Source organism: Gigantopelta aegis, chromosome 9, assembly GCF_016097555.1.
Source record: "Gigantopelta aegis isolate Gae_Host chromosome 9, Gae_host_genome, whole genome shotgun sequence".
In the NCBI taxonomy this organism is placed as follows: domain Eukaryota; kingdom Metazoa; phylum Mollusca; class Gastropoda; order Neomphalida; family Peltospiridae; genus Gigantopelta; species Gigantopelta aegis.
In genome coordinates, this window is record NC_054707.1 from 9,649,678 (window position 1) to 9,670,017 (window position 20,340).

The following is a 20,340-nucleotide window of genomic DNA, read 5'->3' on the forward strand; positions in this document are numbered from 1 at the left end:
GTATTATACACCAAACAATGTTTCTTCCTTTGTGTGTATCTTTGGTTATTTGTTTGTTCACTGGTTAAATGGCATGGACATGAATTACCAACTTTATTTGTTATACTTAAAGGATTTTGAGACGGCTGTTAGACCCATCAATACTATTATTTTGTGAATATTACATTTTGCGACACCATGTATTATTGTTATTGTATTTTTCATATACTCTATAGTTAATATCTAGAAATATTTACTGGTGGTTTAACAATATACAAATGAAAATTATGTCTGTGGGTTGACATTTGTTGGTTTTCCACTTTTAATCATACTAGGAACAGAGCTACACACAATCTCTTGTTTCAAAGGTCTTGGTATCATGTTTCATACTGTCCTGTGGAATTATGAATACAAAAGACTTGATGCTAACTGAGTGACTAGTCTACAGAACAGCAGCAGGTTAAGATGTGTCACAAATACCACATTTCAAACACTGCTGATGCTTGTTGCTGTCATTTAACAAAGCTATGTTTTCTTTACCAGGTGCCTGTACAGAAGACCAACTGGCATGTGAATGCTGCTGATGCCAAAACTGGACTGTGATCTGGAACACTGCTGTAATGAACTGGTGCAACTGTATGACCACATCTCACCACTTGGTATCACTCGTGTCACTATTTCAGACAGTGTTACTACTTCAGAACATGTGATACTATTTCAGTTTCACTATTGTAGTCTAACATCAAATTTCATTATCGCTATTTCAGACAATGTGACACTATTTCAGTTACTGTATCATGAATAATGTGACACTAAAATTCAGACAGTATGACATTAAATTTGTATAGTGTGATGCTAAAATTCAGATAGTGTGATGCTATTTCAGACTATCTGTGACCGGTCCAGAGGTAACCTGCTTTAGAGAAGATGCTGCAGTGTTTCTCTTTGTGATATTTCACTGGACCGACTCTTAACATGGTGCTCTTTTCTCCATTCAAGTCGAGTGATGAACTGAGTGACTATCAACAGTGACTATCAAGTTCAGTGCATAGAGCCTGATATTCATAGGATGCATGGTGATACATTGATAGGAACTGAGTGACTATCAACAGTTGAAGTTTGATGTATGGAACCTGGTATTCACTGTGTGTGTGGTTGTATATTGATATGGACTGAGTTACTATCAACACTTGAAGTTTGAGGCATGGGACCTGGTATTCACACACACAATGTGTGGTGATACATTGATATGAACTGAGTGACTATCAACAGTTGAAGTTTGAGGCATGGGACCTGGTATTCACTGTGTGTGTGGTTGTATATTGATATGGACTGAGTGACTATCAACAGTTGAAATTCGAAGCATGGAGCCTAGTATTAATTTTCAAAGACGGATCTCGGATGTCAGCTCTAGTTCATGTTCAACAATATTTGCAATAATATCCAGTTTGATCAAAGTCATATCAGACTGAGCCTGCTTTACATTCCTAAAATCAACTATGGTGTTAGAGCTAAAACATTAAATCCTTGAATATATACCTTTGGTTTCTATGATTATTGTGTAAGACATGTTTTGAGAATGTTTAAAGAGGCTTTCTCTTCATAGAATGTACTGGTATGCTAATTTCGTAATAACTATTATCTACAGGTTGGGTAATATTACAAGAATATGGCCTTCTATTCTGAGTGCTTGTTTTAGAGCTCAAGAGGTATTTTTTCCTTCTGAGTTTAGACCTCTGTGTTTATAGCAAATCTGGTTAATATGGCCTGAACTGAAGACCTGGTGTACACAAGCATTGGGCTGTATTCAAGGATTTACAACACTGTGATCATTCCAGTCGTATATCAGATGTAACCATATCAGATGCATTATAACTGGAGTGGTTTGGTTACGTTACTGTACTACATGTATAGGATGCATCTCTGTAGCCTTGATATACATTGTATTATTCTACCTTAGGCCATAATAAAATAAACTACAGATTTTCATCCCTGGCTGCCCTGAGAATATGGACTCACCTCCATTTTTGTTCAAGTCCAACATTTGTTCTAGTTTGACCTTTAAATATATAGTACTGTGAAACCCCTCGGGTACCCCTCTAAACGGGACACCCTTAGGACCAAGTAAAATGTTTGTTTAAAGAGGTATCTGGTTTAGAGAGGTTAAATTATGTACTGATTATTAAAAAGGGACTCTGAAAAATGTCCAGTTTTAAAGAAAGTCTAGTATACAGAGTGTACAATTTGACTATATATGATCTTCCATGTCCAATATCCTGAAATATAAAAATAAAATTTCACACCCACCCTGATTTAAGATTATTATTATTTAAATCTAGCGTTTAATTTATTATGGCCTCAATGACGTAATCTGGATGTAACTGGAAAATAATTGGCAAGGTGTTCATTATCATTATCATTCAAAATTGGAGACATTTGAGAAAACTAGGCAGCTATATTTACTGGATACAGTGAGGTGTAGATATAGCTGTAAGCTTGAAAAGTAGGTAGTGCCAGTGAAAATCCCTGCATGTTATTTAACTAATGAACACATTGATGGCCATTAAATGTCAATTAGAATATGAGATGCAAACTGAGATTTGGTTAATAATGTACACTGATGTGAAACAATGGTCATGAAATATGTACACATCATACAAGATTTGGTCAGTAAATCTATAGTTTTAGGGTCCGAGGATAAACTAGTGCAGTAACAAATGACAGAGCACCTGGTAAAAACCCTTATTTATGGTGCACTTGATGTTCACAAAACTTGTTTCTAGAAATAATTCTCTGGTAGAATTGAGTTTGTACATACATGTATTATCTTTTTACAGTTAATTCTCTGGTAGAATTGAGTTTGTACATACATGTATTATCTTTTTACAGTTAATTCTCTGGTAGAATTGAGTTTGTACATACATGTATTATCTTTTTACAGTTATTTTGCAGGGCTTCTAGAAATATTAGTTTTTAATCCACTAGTCAAGGGATCAGTGATTTTTAAGATTTATTAGCCACAATTAAAAATTCACTAGCCCTACTTCAAGTAAACACAGTTTTATTAATAGTAATTCAATATGTTGCCTAAAGAGGGAGACAGAGCTTAAAAACCCTTAGATTTGGGAGGGGGTGGAACAGGACATTCATATTTACAAAATAGTCTTTAAAGACAGAACTTGACAACTTTTTTTCACTAGCCATTGAGCATGAAATTGGTTGTTATTTTTAGCCCAACATTGAATATCACTAGCCATTGGGAGTGGGGCTACCATAATCTAGAAGCCCTGTTTTGTTACTTCTTCACATTAACTGGAACCCTGCTATTCATGCTATGATTGAAACTTACATTAACATTGTCCATTTACATTTTTCTTTGTTCTTCCATGATGGATTTCACAGCCAGTCTGTAGTGATCATAATTTACAAACTTACATCCAATCAAATCATGTATCTTGTGCATAGCATACATCCATCCAATCAAATCATGTGTCTTGTCTACATGTATATTTAGTCCAATCATTTATCTTGTATCTACATCCAATCAAAAATGAACATCCAGATCAAAAGTTGATGAATTTATAACAGAATTGGATACTGCTGATGAGTAAACATTCCAACATAATTAAACATCCTAGGCCTAATTTACGAAGCATGTTTTTCTTAAATGTGAAAATAAAAAACAGGCTTTGTAAATTCGGCCCCCTGTTTCCAATGCCTTAATCAGATATAATGTTCATATTGGAGATTATTAAATCGTGATTTAAATTTTACAAACGACTTGGTAGTCTTACAAATAACTGTTGACATTTCGAATTATTTTTTGACAAGCGTTGCACATAAATGTTATATACAAATATATTGTTTTGTATTTTTTAACCACTACTATGGAATGAATGAAACTATGGACACAAGAATAGTTAGAATATAATTATTTTATTCTGAGATTCATTTTCTGTAATTAGTGGAACACCTTGTATTTATAAATGACAGTGTTTGTGAGACAATGAGAAACCTTGATTTGTCACAGGTTGAACACATTTTCCTGTTTACCATAACTGATAACATTTAGAATAACAGAAAAAAAGTCAACATTTGGCAGTTTGTAAGCTATTCATGGAATCGTTCACAATTGTCTTCCCCATTCCTGAATAGACATAAGATGCTTGTAGTGAACTGTGATAGACCTGTCACAGTCACATGGAATTTATCCTGATTTTTTTGGAATTCTGATGTTTCACATCATTGAAAACTGTCTGTCAGTGTTCTTTGATGAACAGCTCATAGGTGTAGTAGTGTTGGTATAAAGTGCTCCTACTGGCTCTAGCTAATGAGATGTTCCCTATTAGCTCAGCTGGTAGAGCTCTGGACTGTCATACTTAGTCTGTGGTTGGAATTCCTACAGTGGAGGTTGATTTTTATCTGTTACATAGGAATCCCCTGGGTTTTTTTTTAATATTCCATATTTTGTGGTTAATAAATTACACTGTTTAAAATAAAGAGGTGGGGATGGGAGGGGGACAAATAAGTGCACGATTTCATATTTCCGACATACTGTGTATTTCACACTCTTCACACACAATTCTCTCCCTTTCATCTGAGTTCCTTCAGTCATTAAAGTCTAAAATGCAGGGGCAGATACAGAAATATTTTTTTATGGGGGTGGGGCACTAATGAGAAAAGGGCATCTAGATGGAAAAAATATTAAAAAGGAGGCACTTTAAAAACAAATGGGTGGAGGTCACCTGGTCATCCCTTAGATTTGCCTCTGTTGCAAAATCAAATTTTTAAATAATTATGAACTGATCTTTCAAATTATTTTGTATAGCAATACTTCAAAATTAACTTTACTAGTTTTGGGATGTTTTTTTGGTTATTTATATAAAACAATATTTTTTAAAAATGTTTTTTTTATAGGTATTTTGGATGAGTTTTTCTGCATAATGGCGGGTGTTTGATATTTTTAAATGTAGTTGATAATTATCAACTATGATTCAGTATGAGGAGTGGATTGTATTGATGGTCATCTATATATATACACACACACACAGTAGAATCTCGTTGGGTCAAATACACTGCAGTGCTCGAACCAAAAACGAAGTCCAAAGTTACACTTACACTTTGTTGACCAAATGGTTAGGTCGAACTATTTGATGTGTCGAACACATTCTTGAGCACCAATGGGGTTTGAACCAACAGCATTCAACTGTAGATATAGAGTGAGTGACCAAATACAAACAAACTGCTAGTGTTAAAGGCATGGTGAATAAACTGCTAGTGTTGAAGACATGGTGAATAGACACAAGTTAGGCAATGTGCAATAACTGGACAACTAGACTACCCACCTACGTTACTGTAACATGCACCTTGTGATGATAGCTAGGCGTACGATGTTCATATGCAATATTTATTAAAACAATATACTCATTGAGCAAGTTATACTAACGCTTGTTCATTTCACATATTTATCATATAGATTTCCATTATATTGTGTGTATATTTTGCCAGTAGTTAAACAACAGAGGTATTTTTACATTGTTATATATACATATACATACATATATTGTTTCAGTAAATACGCATTTATGTTAGAACTTTGTATTCTTTGATAAATAATATATTGTTAGTATTCAACTCACCTGTAAAAGGTGAAATATTGTATGAGGTCTATTTATGCCTTGCAATGGAGAAGTCATTTGTATATTTAGCATATGCAGTGGAGCTAGTTACAGGCGAATGTGCTATAGAGGGCACTGTGTAAAGCAACTATGTGTATGTCCTTTGTCCACTGTATATTTACTATACATGTATTTATCTGTATATAAAGGTCACATGTTAAATGGCCATCTTTTGTAGGCCCTCTGTATGCATGGTCTTGATAGAGGTTCAGCAGTTTATAGATTTTTTTCTTCTTTGTAAACTAGGACATACATATATGTATATACCGAACAGCTCGGACATAAGAATTTGGTACCTTCAGCAATTTTGAAAGGTTTTTGCCAAAGGCAAAATGTTTCAGCAATTTTGAGCCTGCTTATGGCAATTTTTAGCCTGCCTATGGCAAATTTGAGACTGCCTATGGCAATTTTCAGCCTGCTTATGGCAATTTTAAACCAGTAGCTTTTGTAACAAATAAAAAAACCTAAAGTGTCCATCAATTGACGGTAATATTTTTTTATCTACAAAAGAACTCTCATCAGTAAAGATTCTGACCTACGGCAATTCATATCAGACACAGCAATTTTTGTCAGTGATGAGTCCTGCGTGTATATACGACCTACATATGTACAAGTAGAATAATACCATCATTCCTCGCATGGTGATAGATATCTGTGATTCTATACGAGTATGCCAGCTGAGGTGCACATGCATGCATTGATTTTCATTACAAAATGGTTGTCCTGGTTTTTCAGTTAACAAATAGTATGTCCCTCAGGTGTGTTTGTATTTGATAAAACTCAGTGGTACATGCCATGCTGTTTGATGGAATGTTTCAAAATACAGACTTAGTCCATATGCAGATACCGGTATTACAGTGTTACATGATACAAGACCATGCGGATCATTGGTTTTAACTAGTAGATGAAGACCAATGTGACAAAATCAAGACTATATGTAGCTTGACAAAATCAAGACTGACTTGTGAAAATCAAGATTAGTTTGACAAAATCAAGACTAGCTTGACAAAATCGAGATTAGTTTGCAAAAATGAAGACTGACTTGGCAAAATCAAGATTAGTCAAGTTGGCGATTACGTAACTTTGTTTTTTGTTATACTGAACTATTTCTATTTGAAGTAAATTGTCAAGTATTCTTTTATTCAAGACATGTTTTTGTAACTTGATATAATACCTGTATTTTGATATTCTACTGTAATCAGTGCGTACTGTTGAAACGCGGTTGTTGCCACGGTAACTGGACCTGGCATGTAGTCCGTACATGTATTCTACATGTCTTTCATATCATTCAATATGTTTGTATATTGCCGCATAATGGGAACGTTTTCATACCAGTTTTTTAATAAACAATGGTAGGACCATCACATGGTTGTACTGTACATAACCAATGATAAATCTTCGTTTTGTGGAGAAATGTAAACACCTTGCCTGCCAACATAAGTAAGTGATGAGCTTTTCTTTAGGGTTTTTAATAAACATTTCAACAAAATGGGTTTTGAACCAAGTGTTTGACAGTACACGGTCTTAACTACTGGTTACGGTGCTTCAATTTTTGTAGAAGTCATGTCAGATAGCCGAGTGGTTAGGACATTGGACAGGACATTGGACTGTCGAATGCCATGGGAATCGGTGCGGTAGGTTCAGAGCCTGCCAGTGGACATTTTGTAATTTTAAATATTAATAATATTAGGTTATTGTATCACAATATCCTCATAGCTCCTGGAACCCCTGCTGCCACCTCCCTTCCCTCCACCTCCCTTCCCTCCACCTCCCTTCCCTCCACCTCCCTTCCCTCCACCTACCTCCCCTCCACATTTCTGGTCCTGCTACACAATACCTGCTGGAGCAATCTTGTTTGGTTACAAGGACACTTCCAACAGCATGAAATGTTTTTATCTTAAATCTGTGAAAAATACTCCTCCCCTATCGACCCCCCCTCCCCCGCCAAAAAAAATAAATAATACTAATTTATAAAAAAAATCCCATAAGATTTGAAATACTGATTATAACACCGCTATATGTGGTTTAGTCCAATTTTAATTTATATTCATTAAGCTATATATGCATTCTTGAATTGACATACAATTTCAGAGCTAATGGTCTTTTAATGCTAAGCCAGTAATTTAATAATAAAGACAACAGCCATATCAAATAATTGTTTATGATTAGAGAATTATGCCCCTGAACCAACTCATAAATGAATTTGTTTTAACTGCTCAATAGTTCTTGTGTTGGCAGGTATAGTATATGTCATTAATTCATATAGTCAAATCTTGTAAAATAGTTATAGGAAGTCTTAACATTTAATCAAGTCTAAAAGTTAAATATGTTGTTTTCTATTATTGTTCATAAAATAACTATATTTGTGTACATTTGTAATGAAATTTATGCATACATATGCAAGTTGGTTTTTGGTGCCAAAACCAAAATAAATGAAAATGTTTTCAGTTTTGTGGTTTTGTTTTGTTTTGTTTCTGTGTGTATGAATTTATGTGTGGATTTATTTTCAAATCTAGTGTTCCCAAGGAAATGTTAAGTGTGTTTTGTTTAATGACACCACTAGAGCACATTGATTTATTAATCATAAGCTATTGGATGTCAAACATATGGTAATTCTGACATTATAGTCTTAGAGAGGAAACCCGCTACATTTTTTTCATTAGTAGCAAAGGATCTTTTATATGCACCATCCCACAGGCAGGATAGTACATACCACGGCCTTTGATATACCAGTTGTGGTGCACTGGCTGGAATGAGAGATCATTTTAAGATATATTCCCTTTTAATGGCTACATACATAACATGAACAAATGTAATTAGAATGGAGGAAGGAAGGAAATGTGTTATTAACAATGCACTCAACACATTTTATTTACAGTTATATGGCACTTTACATATGGTTAATGACCACACAGACATAGAGAGAGGAAACCAGCTGTCGCCACTTCATAGGCAAGTCTTTTTTTTTTAATTAGCAGCAAGGGATCTTTTATATGCACTATCCCACAGACAGAATAGTACGTACTATGGCCTTTGTTAATCCAGTTGTGGAACAAGGCATAACCCAGTAGCGCCACTGACAGGGATCGATCCTAAACCTACTGCACATCAAGAAAGCACTTTACCACTGGGCTATGTCCCGCCCTGTAATTAGACTAGGTTTACTTGATTGCAAACACACCGGCCTTGGTGGCGTCATGGTTGGGCCATTGGTCTACAGGCTGGTAGGTACTGGGTTCGGATCCCAGTCGAGGCATGGGATTTTTAAATTCAGATGCCGACTCCAAACCCTGAGTGAGTGCTCCGCAAGGCTCAATGGGTAGGTGTAAACCACTTGCACCGACCAGTGATCCATAACTGGTTCAACAAAGGCGATGGTTTGTGCTATCCTGCCCGTGGGAAGTGCAAATAAAAGATCCTTTGCTGCTAATCGGAAAGAGTAGCCCATGTAGTGGCGACAGCAGGTTTCCTCTCAAAATCTGTGTGGTCCTTAACCATATGTCTGACACCATATAATCGTAAATAAAAATGTGTTGAGTGCGTCATTAAATAAAACATTTCTTTCTTGATTGCAAACACTCAATTGTGTGAAATGATAAAAACAGTAGATCAACCTGTAATTCTCCTGAAACTCAGCTTGTGTTCATCCCTTCTTAACTCCTCACACTAAAAATGTTTTAACAATTAAAAATTAATGTCGCATCTAAAAATTATATGAGTATTGGCAATTGTTTGTGAAAACCATAACCAGCCTTATGAGTATGGTTTCATACAGACATACAGACCCTATGTGTGGTTTGACTTCTTTACGTGTCATTTGATATGACGGTCATTGAGCGCCAGTTGGAATGGGAAAGAACTACTATTAAATAATCCCAACCCCCGTAAACCAGCATATCAATAGCAAAGGAAGAAACGACCATCATTTGAACTTATTTTCGTACTTATATCCAATAAAAATTGAAACACCCACCATCAAAATTATACTGATGTACTTCGTTAAATTGTATAAGGGAGGCAACTCGTGTTATACTGCCATCATATTTTAGCTTGAAGAGTTGTTTCTCTTAACCAAAGCTGCTTTTTTTTTTTTCTTTTTTTTTTTTTAGTAGGCTACCGGTAATAATTGTCTTCGAAAGTTGAAAACATTCACGGAATGCTGTCGTCAACATTATCCATGCAAATGGTTCTTTGTTTTATCGTTTTCTCTTCTTCATGATAGGCCTGCACGCAATGTGTCCATTTCACGATATAACGGGTCCTGATAATACATGCAGAATATATTAATAAGTTACCGTAGCCACAGACTACACTGGGGGCGGATCCAGGAAATAGTTTGCAGGGTGCGTGTGCGTGTCTGCGTGAGTGCGTGAGTGCGTGTGTGTGTGTAACTGGAAAAGGGATTATGGACCAACTCTTCAAAAGGGCATCCTAATGGAAACAAATTAAACAAATTAAGAAAAAAGGGCACTTTCATTATTATTATTATTATTTTTTTTTTTTTTTTTTTTTTTGTGGGGTTTTTTTGGTGTTTTTTTTTTGTTTTGGGCTAATGCAGAAAACAACATCCAAAATGATTGAATTACTCAGATTGTTTTATAACTTCTAATTTTACATCATTTAATGTTATTTTCCAGCATAGTGATCCATAATTGGTTCAACAAAGGCCATGGTTTGTGCTATCCTGTCTGTGGGAAGCGCAAATAAAAGATCTTTTGTTGCCTGTCGTAAAAGAGTAGCTTATTTGGCGACAGCGGGTTTCTTCTGAAAAAACCAGTGTCAGAATGACCATATGTTTGACGTCCAATAGCCGATGATAAGATAAAAAAAATCAATGTGCTCAAGTGTCGTCGTTAAATAAAACAAACTTTACTTTTACTTTACTGGAGCCGATTCTGTCCCGGACCAGATCTCTGGCTATCCAGAGGCCGGGCCCGGGATGGATATGCTCGAACACTCGTGTGATAGAAGATTGCTGCTCAAGAATCTTCGTTCAGTAGCACAACATATTCGATAGCATAACATTATCTTCAGAGTTATGGCGATGTATTGCCCCTACCCCTCCCACTCCGCACACTCCAACTTCCGACGGCTATATACCCCCCCCCCCCTTTTTTTTTTTTATCACGAAGCATAAACTACCTGTCGAGCGTGTTTTTTTTTTTTTTTTTTTTTTTTGCTGTTTAGCAGAAAATGAGCCCAATTTTGATCCATTACATTTCATTTCAACTTATTTTCGTGCTTATATCCAATTAAAGTTCAAGCACGCTGTCCTGGACACACACACAAAGAGGGTTTGGGTGTGCAGAAATGTGAATATCTATGAAGTAAGATGAAGACAGCATACTGTTGAATTGCCACATTTCATTTCATTTATACTTGTTTTCCTGAGCACTTATATCCAATTAAGGTTCAAGCACGCTGTCCTGGACACACACACAAAGAGGGTTTGGATGTGAAGAAATGTGAATATCCATGAAGTAAGATGAAGACAGCATACTGTTGAATTGTCATATTTAATTTCATTTATACTTCTTTTCGTGAGCACTTATATCCAATTAAGGTTCAAGCACGCTGTCCTGGGCACACATCTCAGCTATCTGGGATGTCTACCCAGGACAGTGGGTTAGTTGTTAGTGGTCAGTGAGAGAGAAGACGATGTAATGGCCTTACACCATTGAGTCGATATCTCGCTCTGGGTGGGAGTCGGTACCGGGATGCGAACCCAGTACCTACCAGCCTTATATCCGACGGCTTAACCACAACACCACCAAAGCCGGTGAAGTGTCGCAACTTGCTGCGTTAAGCAGAAATACCCATAAAATGAAAAACAGACCACCGAATTTAATATTTTTTATTTTAAGGTTATCATGTTGATTTGTTGTCGTGGGCTTCAATTTTTGTGAATGTCCGAGTGGTCGCGTACCTTCAAATGCCAGGAGAGTAACTGTTGAAGCATTGTATTCGAATCCTGACAACTGACACTTTGTAGTTTTAAAAATATTATATCCAATTAAAGGTACACGTACTTACACGTACACGTACACGTCTGTAAATAACCCTAGTATGGTATTTCTATCTACACCTTAGTGACTTGCTTCAAGTAGTATTTGTTTCACAGGATGTAAAACAAGTATCACACCAAAACTAGCAAAAGAGAGTCTGACACAAAATTACTCATGCATAGTCTTAGGAAGTAAACCGTGTTAATCCGAAATTACTGTGATTCAGGCCCATATTACATCGATATACTTTATACGAATGAATGAATGAATGAATGAATGAATGAATGAATGAATGAATGAATGAATGAATTAATTAATTAATTAATTAATGTTTAACGACACCACAGCACAAAAATATATCGTCTATTGGGTGTCAAACAATGGTTTAAAAATGCATGAATTGATGATCAACATCAATATAAAATTTAACAAATAACAGTGTAACAGCTGTGCAAAGTATAAATATCACAAGCATGTTAAAATTTTCGTGTACATTGTATATGAATATCACAGACAATATATCAATTTTTTTAATAAAAGTCAACGTCTCGTAACAATTTCAAAATAAGTTGAAGTGTTCAGAATTGTCACGCCCCAACAATGCAGCAGTGTGTATTTCTAAAAGCTAAACTTTTGTCCAAACGAAACTATATCAAGACTCTGAGAGACTAGGCTATTTCTCGCTCCAGCCAGTGCATCACGACTGGTACATCAAAGACCGTGGTATGTGCTATCCTGTCTATGGGATGGTGCATATAAAAGATCCCTTGCTGCTAATTGAAAAGAGTAGCCCATAAAGTGGCGACAGCGGGTTTCCTCCTTCAATATCTGTGTGGTTCCTAACCATATGTCCTACGCCATGTAACCGTAAATAAAATGTGTTGAGTGCGTCGTTAAATAAACCATTTCCTTCCTTCCTTCTTGAGACACTACTGAAGAAAACCCAAAATGTGCTGCTTGTTTAAATATGTATATATATATATATATATATATCTTCACGACAATGGTCTTTTTGGCATGTTCTGAACAAAATTTCATTCTGTAAAAGCACCGATATATTTAAGCATCGTGTCATTTTCTTTATCCAAATTATAAAGGAATTTAAATAAGTTTTTCTTGGTATAGTTTCTCTTGGACGTCCGTATGCTCACACTACAAAGGTATCATCCAAACTTTCGCCCGTGCCAATGATCCCATCAATAATGTTTTGAGCGTCTAACGACATTAAGACAACCAAGATCGGGAAATGTTTTATTTAACGACACACTCAACACATTTTATTTACGGTTATATGGCGTCGGATATATGGTTAAGGACCACACAGATATGAAAGAGGAAACCCGCTGTCGCCACTTCATTGACTACTCTTTTTCGATTAGCAGCAAGAGATCTTTTATATGCACCATCCAACACCGGATGTAATGAAATAACAATTTGGAGCAAGAAACTATGTTTCCATAAGAAAAGAAGTTAAAGTTTCTTCAGTTTAACGATACGACTAGAGCACATTCATTAACTAACCATCGGCTATTGGCTAATTCTGACATAGTCTTAGAGGAAACCCGCTACATTTTTTTTCCATCAGCAGCAAGGAATCTTTAGTACACACTTTCCCAGACAGGACAGTACACATACCAGTCGTGCGGAAGTGGAATGAATGGGGAAACGTTCGTCTAGATACAAAGTTTTCAGAGGACAAGGTGCCATTAAGGTTCAAGGACGCCATCATGATACTCTAGAAAAGGAGCGAAATCACATACTAGTATTAATGTCTAACTTTCATTTCCGACTGTCCACCGGAATGGTTTCCAGTATTCGATTATTTAATTTCCGATTGCTGGATGAATAGCCACAGTATGATTGTAGTTTTCACCCAGACGACCGATGGTGAGGGGTTCCTTTATTTGAAACTGTCAACAAGATTAAATTTGTCAGCTCTACATTTAACACATATATACCCATGTTAATAACAAATATCCGATTAATGTGAAGGTATACAGAGAAACCTTGCAAAAGGGACACCTTGTGTAACAGCTACCTGTCTATTAAGGGCAGGTAAGTAGAGTTTGCATCCAAATGTTCGTTACAAAAAGTTCAAGTTTGTTTTCTTTAATGACACCACTAAAGCACATTGAGTTATTAAAGGGACATTCCTGAGTTTGCTGCATTGTAAGATGTCTCCGACTAATAAAATATTTCTACGATTAAACTTACATATTAAATATATTTTCTTGTTTAGAATATCAGTCTCTGTATATTCAATGTGTTTCTGGTCGTATTAATATTTGTAAGAAGCCTAAACAGGATTTTATCTTCAAATAAAAATTATATTGTAGGAAATAAAATGAAATTTAACCTAGTACAAATATTAGAACGGTCAGAAACACGTCTAATATACAGCCACTAATATTTTATGCAGAAAACTATATTTGATATGTAATTACAATCGTTAAAAAGTCTCTGTTAGTCGATAACATATTTAAAATTGCAGCAAACTCAGGAATGTCCCTTTAATGACCGGCTACTGGATATCAAACATTTAGTAATTTTTACATATAATCTTGGAGAGGAAATACCGTAACTATATAATAGGTTTTCCAATTTGCCTTCACTTAGAACTTTAATCAACTCAAATATATGTTTCTCATTTTGTCTTCATTTAGGGTAAAAATTAGTCTCCTCAAGTTGATGAACGTGTCATCTTCGTAAATATAAAATACTAAACTAGCTTGCCTGTCATACCATTTTTATGAAATGAGTGAACAGTTTTGGTATCTGACGAGCGAAAGCGAGTCAGATACCAACACTGTATACGAGTTTCATAAAAATGATATGACGGGCAAGCTAGTTTAGTATTTTATTTATTACAAACCAACTGCAAACAAGCCGCAACGCAAAAGTCAGCAGGTGTCGAGACCTACTACACGTTATTTTTCTATGAATTGGGTCAGCAAGTGATCTACGTCACGCTCACGTCACGTCACTAGTTAGATATTGAGTGACTGTTATGACATGAGCAATATCTTACACTGGGTGTAATAATATCTCATATTAACTAATGACAGTTCATTTGTAAACAGTCACGTTGCATGTATTAAGCCAGAGGTGTTTTCATTGGTCGGGTGGACAGTCACTGGCTTTGACTTTGGTGAGATCTACCAACGGAGTAAAATTGGACTTGATTTGGACCTCTTGTTATTTGAATACTCTAAAATATGAATTAAAATCTGGCGTCGTGCTTATAAAACTTTAAACGTCAAGATAAGAATTCTAAAAAAAAAATTAACAACACTATATTTTTAAATGTTTGTAATGTCGATCTTTGTTAAACAATAAAGAAAGAAATATGTTATTTACGACACACTAAACACATTTTTATTTACGGTTATATGGCGTTAAACATTTGGTTAATGACCACACAGATAATGGAGAGAAGAAACCCGTTGCCGCCACGCAATGGGCTACTCTTTTTGATTGGCAGCAAATGATCTTTTATACTCACAATGCCACAGGTGATCTTGAGTCTAAACGTTGAAGCCAGTGCTCCACGACTGGTACATTAAAGGCCGTGGTATGTGCTATCTTGTCTGTGGAATGGTGCATATAAAATATCCCTTGCTACTAATGGAAACGAAGGAGCCGGCGGAAGTCGACATCTGCGCCCACGACAGGCGTGGGCTACAACAGCTTGCTTTCAATGTGCACGTTAAACCCTATGACCATGCCCATAACCAATGAAAAATGGTAGCGGGTTTCCTCTGAGACTAAAAAAAAACACCTTGTTTTTATTTAACGACACCACTAGAGCACGCTCATTTATTAATCATCGGCTATTGGATGCCACATTCCCTCTTCCTGTCCTAGACAGGAGATCTGACGCAAATTAGAGCTCGTGCCCAGGCTGGACGTGCTTGAACTTTCGGTGGATATGGGCACGTTAATAGCTTTCCTTCCTTCCCACGGGGCGGGACCTAGCCCAGTGATAAAGCGCTCGCTCGATGTGCGGTCTGTCTGGGATCGATCCCCGTCGGTGGGCCCACTGGGCTATTTTTCGTTCCAGCCAGTGCACCGCGACTGGTATATCAAAGGCCGAGGTCTGTACTACCCCGTCTGTGGGATGGTGCATATAAAAGATCCCTTGCTGCTAATCGAAAAGAGTAGCCCATGAAGTGACGACAGCGGGTTTCCTGTCTCAATATCTGTGTGATCCTTAACCATATGTCTGACGCCATATAATATTATAACCGTATATAAAATGTGTTGAGTGCGTCGTTAAATAAAACATTTCTTTCTTTCTTTTCCTTCCTTCCCTACATGTCAGACAAATGGTAATTTTGACATACAGTCTTAGAGACGAAACCCGCTAAATAATTTCCATTAGTAGCAAGGGATATTTTATATGCACTATCCCACAGACAGGAGAGTACATACCACGGCCTTTGATATACCAGTCGTGGTGCACTAGCTGAAACGAGTCCTCTAAAACTATGTCCGAATTAACTAGTGTTTGTCATCCAATAGCCGATGATTAATAAATAAATGTGCTCTAGTGATATCGTTAAGCAAAATAAACTTTAACTTTAACTTTGGTCTTGACGGCCGAAACCCCGTTCCGCCATGATAGTGCCAGCAAGGAGCATGTTGCACTGACTAACACTGGAAGCAATAACAATACAAGGTGATACATTCCGTGTCAAGCGAGGCCAGCAATTAATCACAACAAGTGAAGCACCCACAAAACATGATAATAACTGCAGCGTGTTTAATACACACAGTACAGTAGGTAGCAATATGTCGATAATCCCGTAATAACCCACACAAGACACGAGTTAATGGCGAACTACCAAACAAAGCACTCTGTTAATATCATGCTGGTAAATACGGCAGTTTGTAAATACTAGACTATTAAATACGCCGGTTTGTAAATACTAGACTATTAAATACGCCGGTTTGTAAATACTAGACTATTAAATACGGCAGTTTGTAAATACTAGACTATTAAATACGGCAGTTTGTAAATACTAGACTATCAAATACGCCGGTTTGTAAATACTAGACTATTAAATACGCCGGTTTGTAAATACTAGACTATTAAATACGGCAGTTTGTAAATACTAGACTATTAAATACAGCGTTTTGTTAATATTAAGCCAGTAAATATTGCGTTTTGTTAATACTAGACTTTTTAATACAGCGTTTTATTAATATTAAGCCAGTAAATATTGCGTTTTGTTAATACTAGACTATTTAATACAGCGTTATGTTAATATTAAGCCAGTAAATATTGCGTTTTGTTAATACTAGACTTGGGAACTACTGCGTTTGGTTAATACTAGACTTCAAACTGCATTTTGATAATACTGAATTAGTAAATACATGTATTAGGTTTTGTTAATACTAAACTAGTAAATACTGAGTTTCGTTAATACTAGAATATTAAACACAGCGTTTTGTCAACATTAGACTTGGAAATACTGCATTTTGGTATTACCGAATTAGTAAATAGTATAGAGCGTTTTGTTAATACTAGACTTAGAAATGCATCATTATTTTAAGACCAAACTAGACTATAGTCTTGCTTATCACTGCTTTAAATGCATAAATGTTACGCCACCCATTAAACATTATAGGTAATAATAATAATAATAATAATAATAATAATAATAATAACTTTATTTAATGAGGGTGACAGGTTTAGCACAAGCTAATCTTCCACTTGGCCCTCAACAATACATTGAAATACTGGAAAAGAAAATACATATATACTAAGTACTATACTATTATAATAATGCATACATACATATTGACTAGAGAAATCTTACATTTAACAGACATCTGTTAGTTGTGTAATATTGACACTAGGTCCGCAATTAATACCCCAGTTATCCACTTATCACTTCAGGTAGCCGTATGCATAACATCTGGAGTTTGCGTATGCTTAGGGGTGAGATCTCTAGAGGTGGAACAGTCTCTATTTGGGGGGGGGGGGGGGGACCACAGCCAGATTTTTATCTTTATATAGAGTAGGAAAACCCCCAACTCACCCCTCCAAAAAAGACAACAAAAAAACCACCACCCTCATTTTAGTCCACAAATGGGGGGGGGGGGGGGCGTACAGTACCCCCGCCCCTTCCCCCTTCCTACGGGCCAGCTGATCCTTGATTCACAATCGTCTTGAATTCACAAAATTCTTGCGATTGAACCGTTTGCCGGGGTCAATCTGCGTATAGGAACTATCTCCTGATAGCAGCCCGCTGTCTCCTCTAGTTTATCACTTTCCTCTCTCTCTCTCTCTCTCTTTTCTCGTCTCTTCTCTTCTCTTCTCTTCTCTCACAGCGCAAACTGGAATCTCTGCGGCGGCGGCAGCGGTCACGATGCATGCGTTATTATTCTTTGTAAACGATAGTGTTCGCCTGGCGGTAGTAAGGTGAAACCCACAGCTTTTCTACTGCTGGCTGCCCCCGTGACGTCACGCTCTATTTTCGGCACGCCGAAGTATTAACCGAGGGATGGGACTGGAGCACTGCGGCGTCCCGACTCACTCCGATCTAGAACCCGAAGTCGTGAGTGTGTGTGAGCCTCGCCGAAAAACACACTCACATACTACAAACACACACAAAGGAAAAAGTACCGAACTGCAAACTATGGATTTTAAACCACTCCACGCACACTGGTCATGCTTGTCGACAGATCTGTTGTTATTATTATTATTATTATAAACCGGAAAGTTTTAATTCTTCTTCGTCTTCTTCTTCGTGCCAATGTTGTAATTCGTGGTGCCGTCAGCGACGATGTCAACAATGGAACGCACCCCGATGTTGCGGGGCCCGGAGAGGCCGCGGTTACGACGTCTACTGAGTCGCTACCACTTCGACAACGACGAGTTGGAGAACTTGTACAAGAGGTACGTCTACAAACTGCAGCAGTCGTCCATCGGATACATGCTTGCTCTGTTCATAGTCCTCACCCTGTGCCTGGCGGTCCTGAACTTCGTCTATGCAGCCAATGTGACGGTGCTGGGGCTGTACCTGGGGGTGCAGTTCCTGGCGTTCGTGGGGGTGTTCGCGTACATCAACACCCACCTGATGCAGGAGAACCATTTTTCTATCGTCTGCTACATCCTTCTCGTCTTTCTCATCTGTTTTGCCGTGTTTGCCTTGCCCCTAGATTTTGGGCTGGATCTACCCGGGCGCCCCGCCAAGGTGCCGAACCCCGCCGATGGGGTGTGGGAGGTGGTGTTTGTGATTTTCATGGTGTATGCGTTGATGCCGCTAAGGACGTACATCGCCACTGTCCTGGGAATACTCCTACCTGTTGTTCACGTCATTGTTTCCGCATTGCTTGCCAACAATTTCCCTGCGTTACTATGGAGACAGGTAAGTAATATTATATAGGCTACTCGATCGCAACTTTTATTTTTGTTCTAGAACAACCGATAAACGTGGTATATTAATTAATTATCATATTCATTGCATGTTGGGTTTTTTGTTTTTTTGTTTTGCAAACACCTGTCGTTTGATGTGTGTGGTTACTACTGATTACAGATTGTAACCTGTTGTTCTCCTTTTGCCGTGGGTTTAATTATTTGTTTTAGGTAACATCATGGTCTGACACCTTTACCAAGAACGCTTCACCTCCGTTTACATCTATCCTTTATCTAGGAATGCACAAACGCAAAAATAATAGCAGGGAAAAAAAAATCTAAACAAAAACCAGACATACACACAAAACACCTACACATTTCTCCACAGGAAGACATAATATTTTTAACATCTCATACTTATATTTATAAATATATCACTACACAGCAATACTTTTATTCTGATTGCTAGACGCCACTTTCGTTCCATCACAAGAGATTTGCCATGACATAATAATTACATGTATACACACGCTTGTGAATTTGTATACCTGTATTCAGGATTTCCTAAAACTCCCATGTATATGTTATTATACTGAGTAATTACTTTTAATTAATTATTTTGTTCGTCCTATTTTCGTTAACCTTTTTTTTCGCACGAAATTTATTTTCAGTGATTTCCTTCACATGCGAAAAACACGAATTAAATTCCACGCGAAAATAAAGTATTTTACAGTATACTGTACTGATAATAATTTCTGTGCCTCCCTGAAGATGTGTAACATACCTACAGGCTAAACATGTAAAATTTGCTCGTTTGTACAAACTGTAACAAGTTATACCTGTCCAACTTGAAGCCAGGTGTCAAGTTCATTTTATAGTTTTTATCCAGGACTCGATTTTAGCAAATTCATTATACAACAAATTGTATTCCATGTAGATTTAGTGTGTTTTAATAAGAAAGTATTTTAATTCAGTCAAAATATGCTTGTCATACTTATTACTCTAGAATATAATACACATTGTATCACAAGCGTGTTACGTGTATATATTACATACTGGTGTAATAAGTAGGGCAGTTGAGCAACTTTTTGCTGCAAGGAAGGAACAGAAAATTAACCGATGCAACACGTTTAGACCACATACTTACATGTATTCATTTATTCATTCATTCATTCACTCATTTATTCATTCATTCATTCATTTACGTCTCTCTTCACACCCTGCTCCCTTTTTAATCGCTATTAAACAACCCGGCAATAATTTGCACATATAGTCAATGTTTCTTTCCCACCAGCCGCTTAGTAGTTTTATACTA

General features: G+C 36.8%; 2 protein-coding genes across 3 annotated transcripts in view; both read left to right on the forward strand.

Annotated features, from left to right (window-relative positions):
- LOC121380932 overlaps window positions 1-8,104 on the forward strand; it is a 116,068-nt gene extending 107,964 nt beyond the window's left edge. Inside the window, 1 exon segment of the mRNA XM_041509973.1 lies at window positions 523-8,104. Within this exon segment, the coding sequence (XP_041365907.1) occupies window positions 523-582 (60 nt within the window). The 3' untranslated portion in view covers window positions 583-8,104.
- A 9,238-nt stretch (window positions 8,105-17,342) lies between these two features.
- Window positions 17,343-20,340, forward strand: part of LOC121380643 (adenylate cyclase type 1-like) — a 155,490-nt gene continuing 152,492 nt past the window's right edge. For both annotated transcript variants that reach the window (XM_041509561.1, XM_041509562.1), the window contains exon 1: window positions 17,343-19,038. In XM_041509561.1, coding sequence (XP_041365495.1) covers window positions 18,454-19,038 — 585 coding nt within the window. In that variant the 5' untranslated portion in view covers window positions 17,343-18,453. The remainder of the gene's footprint in view (window positions 19,039-20,340) is intronic.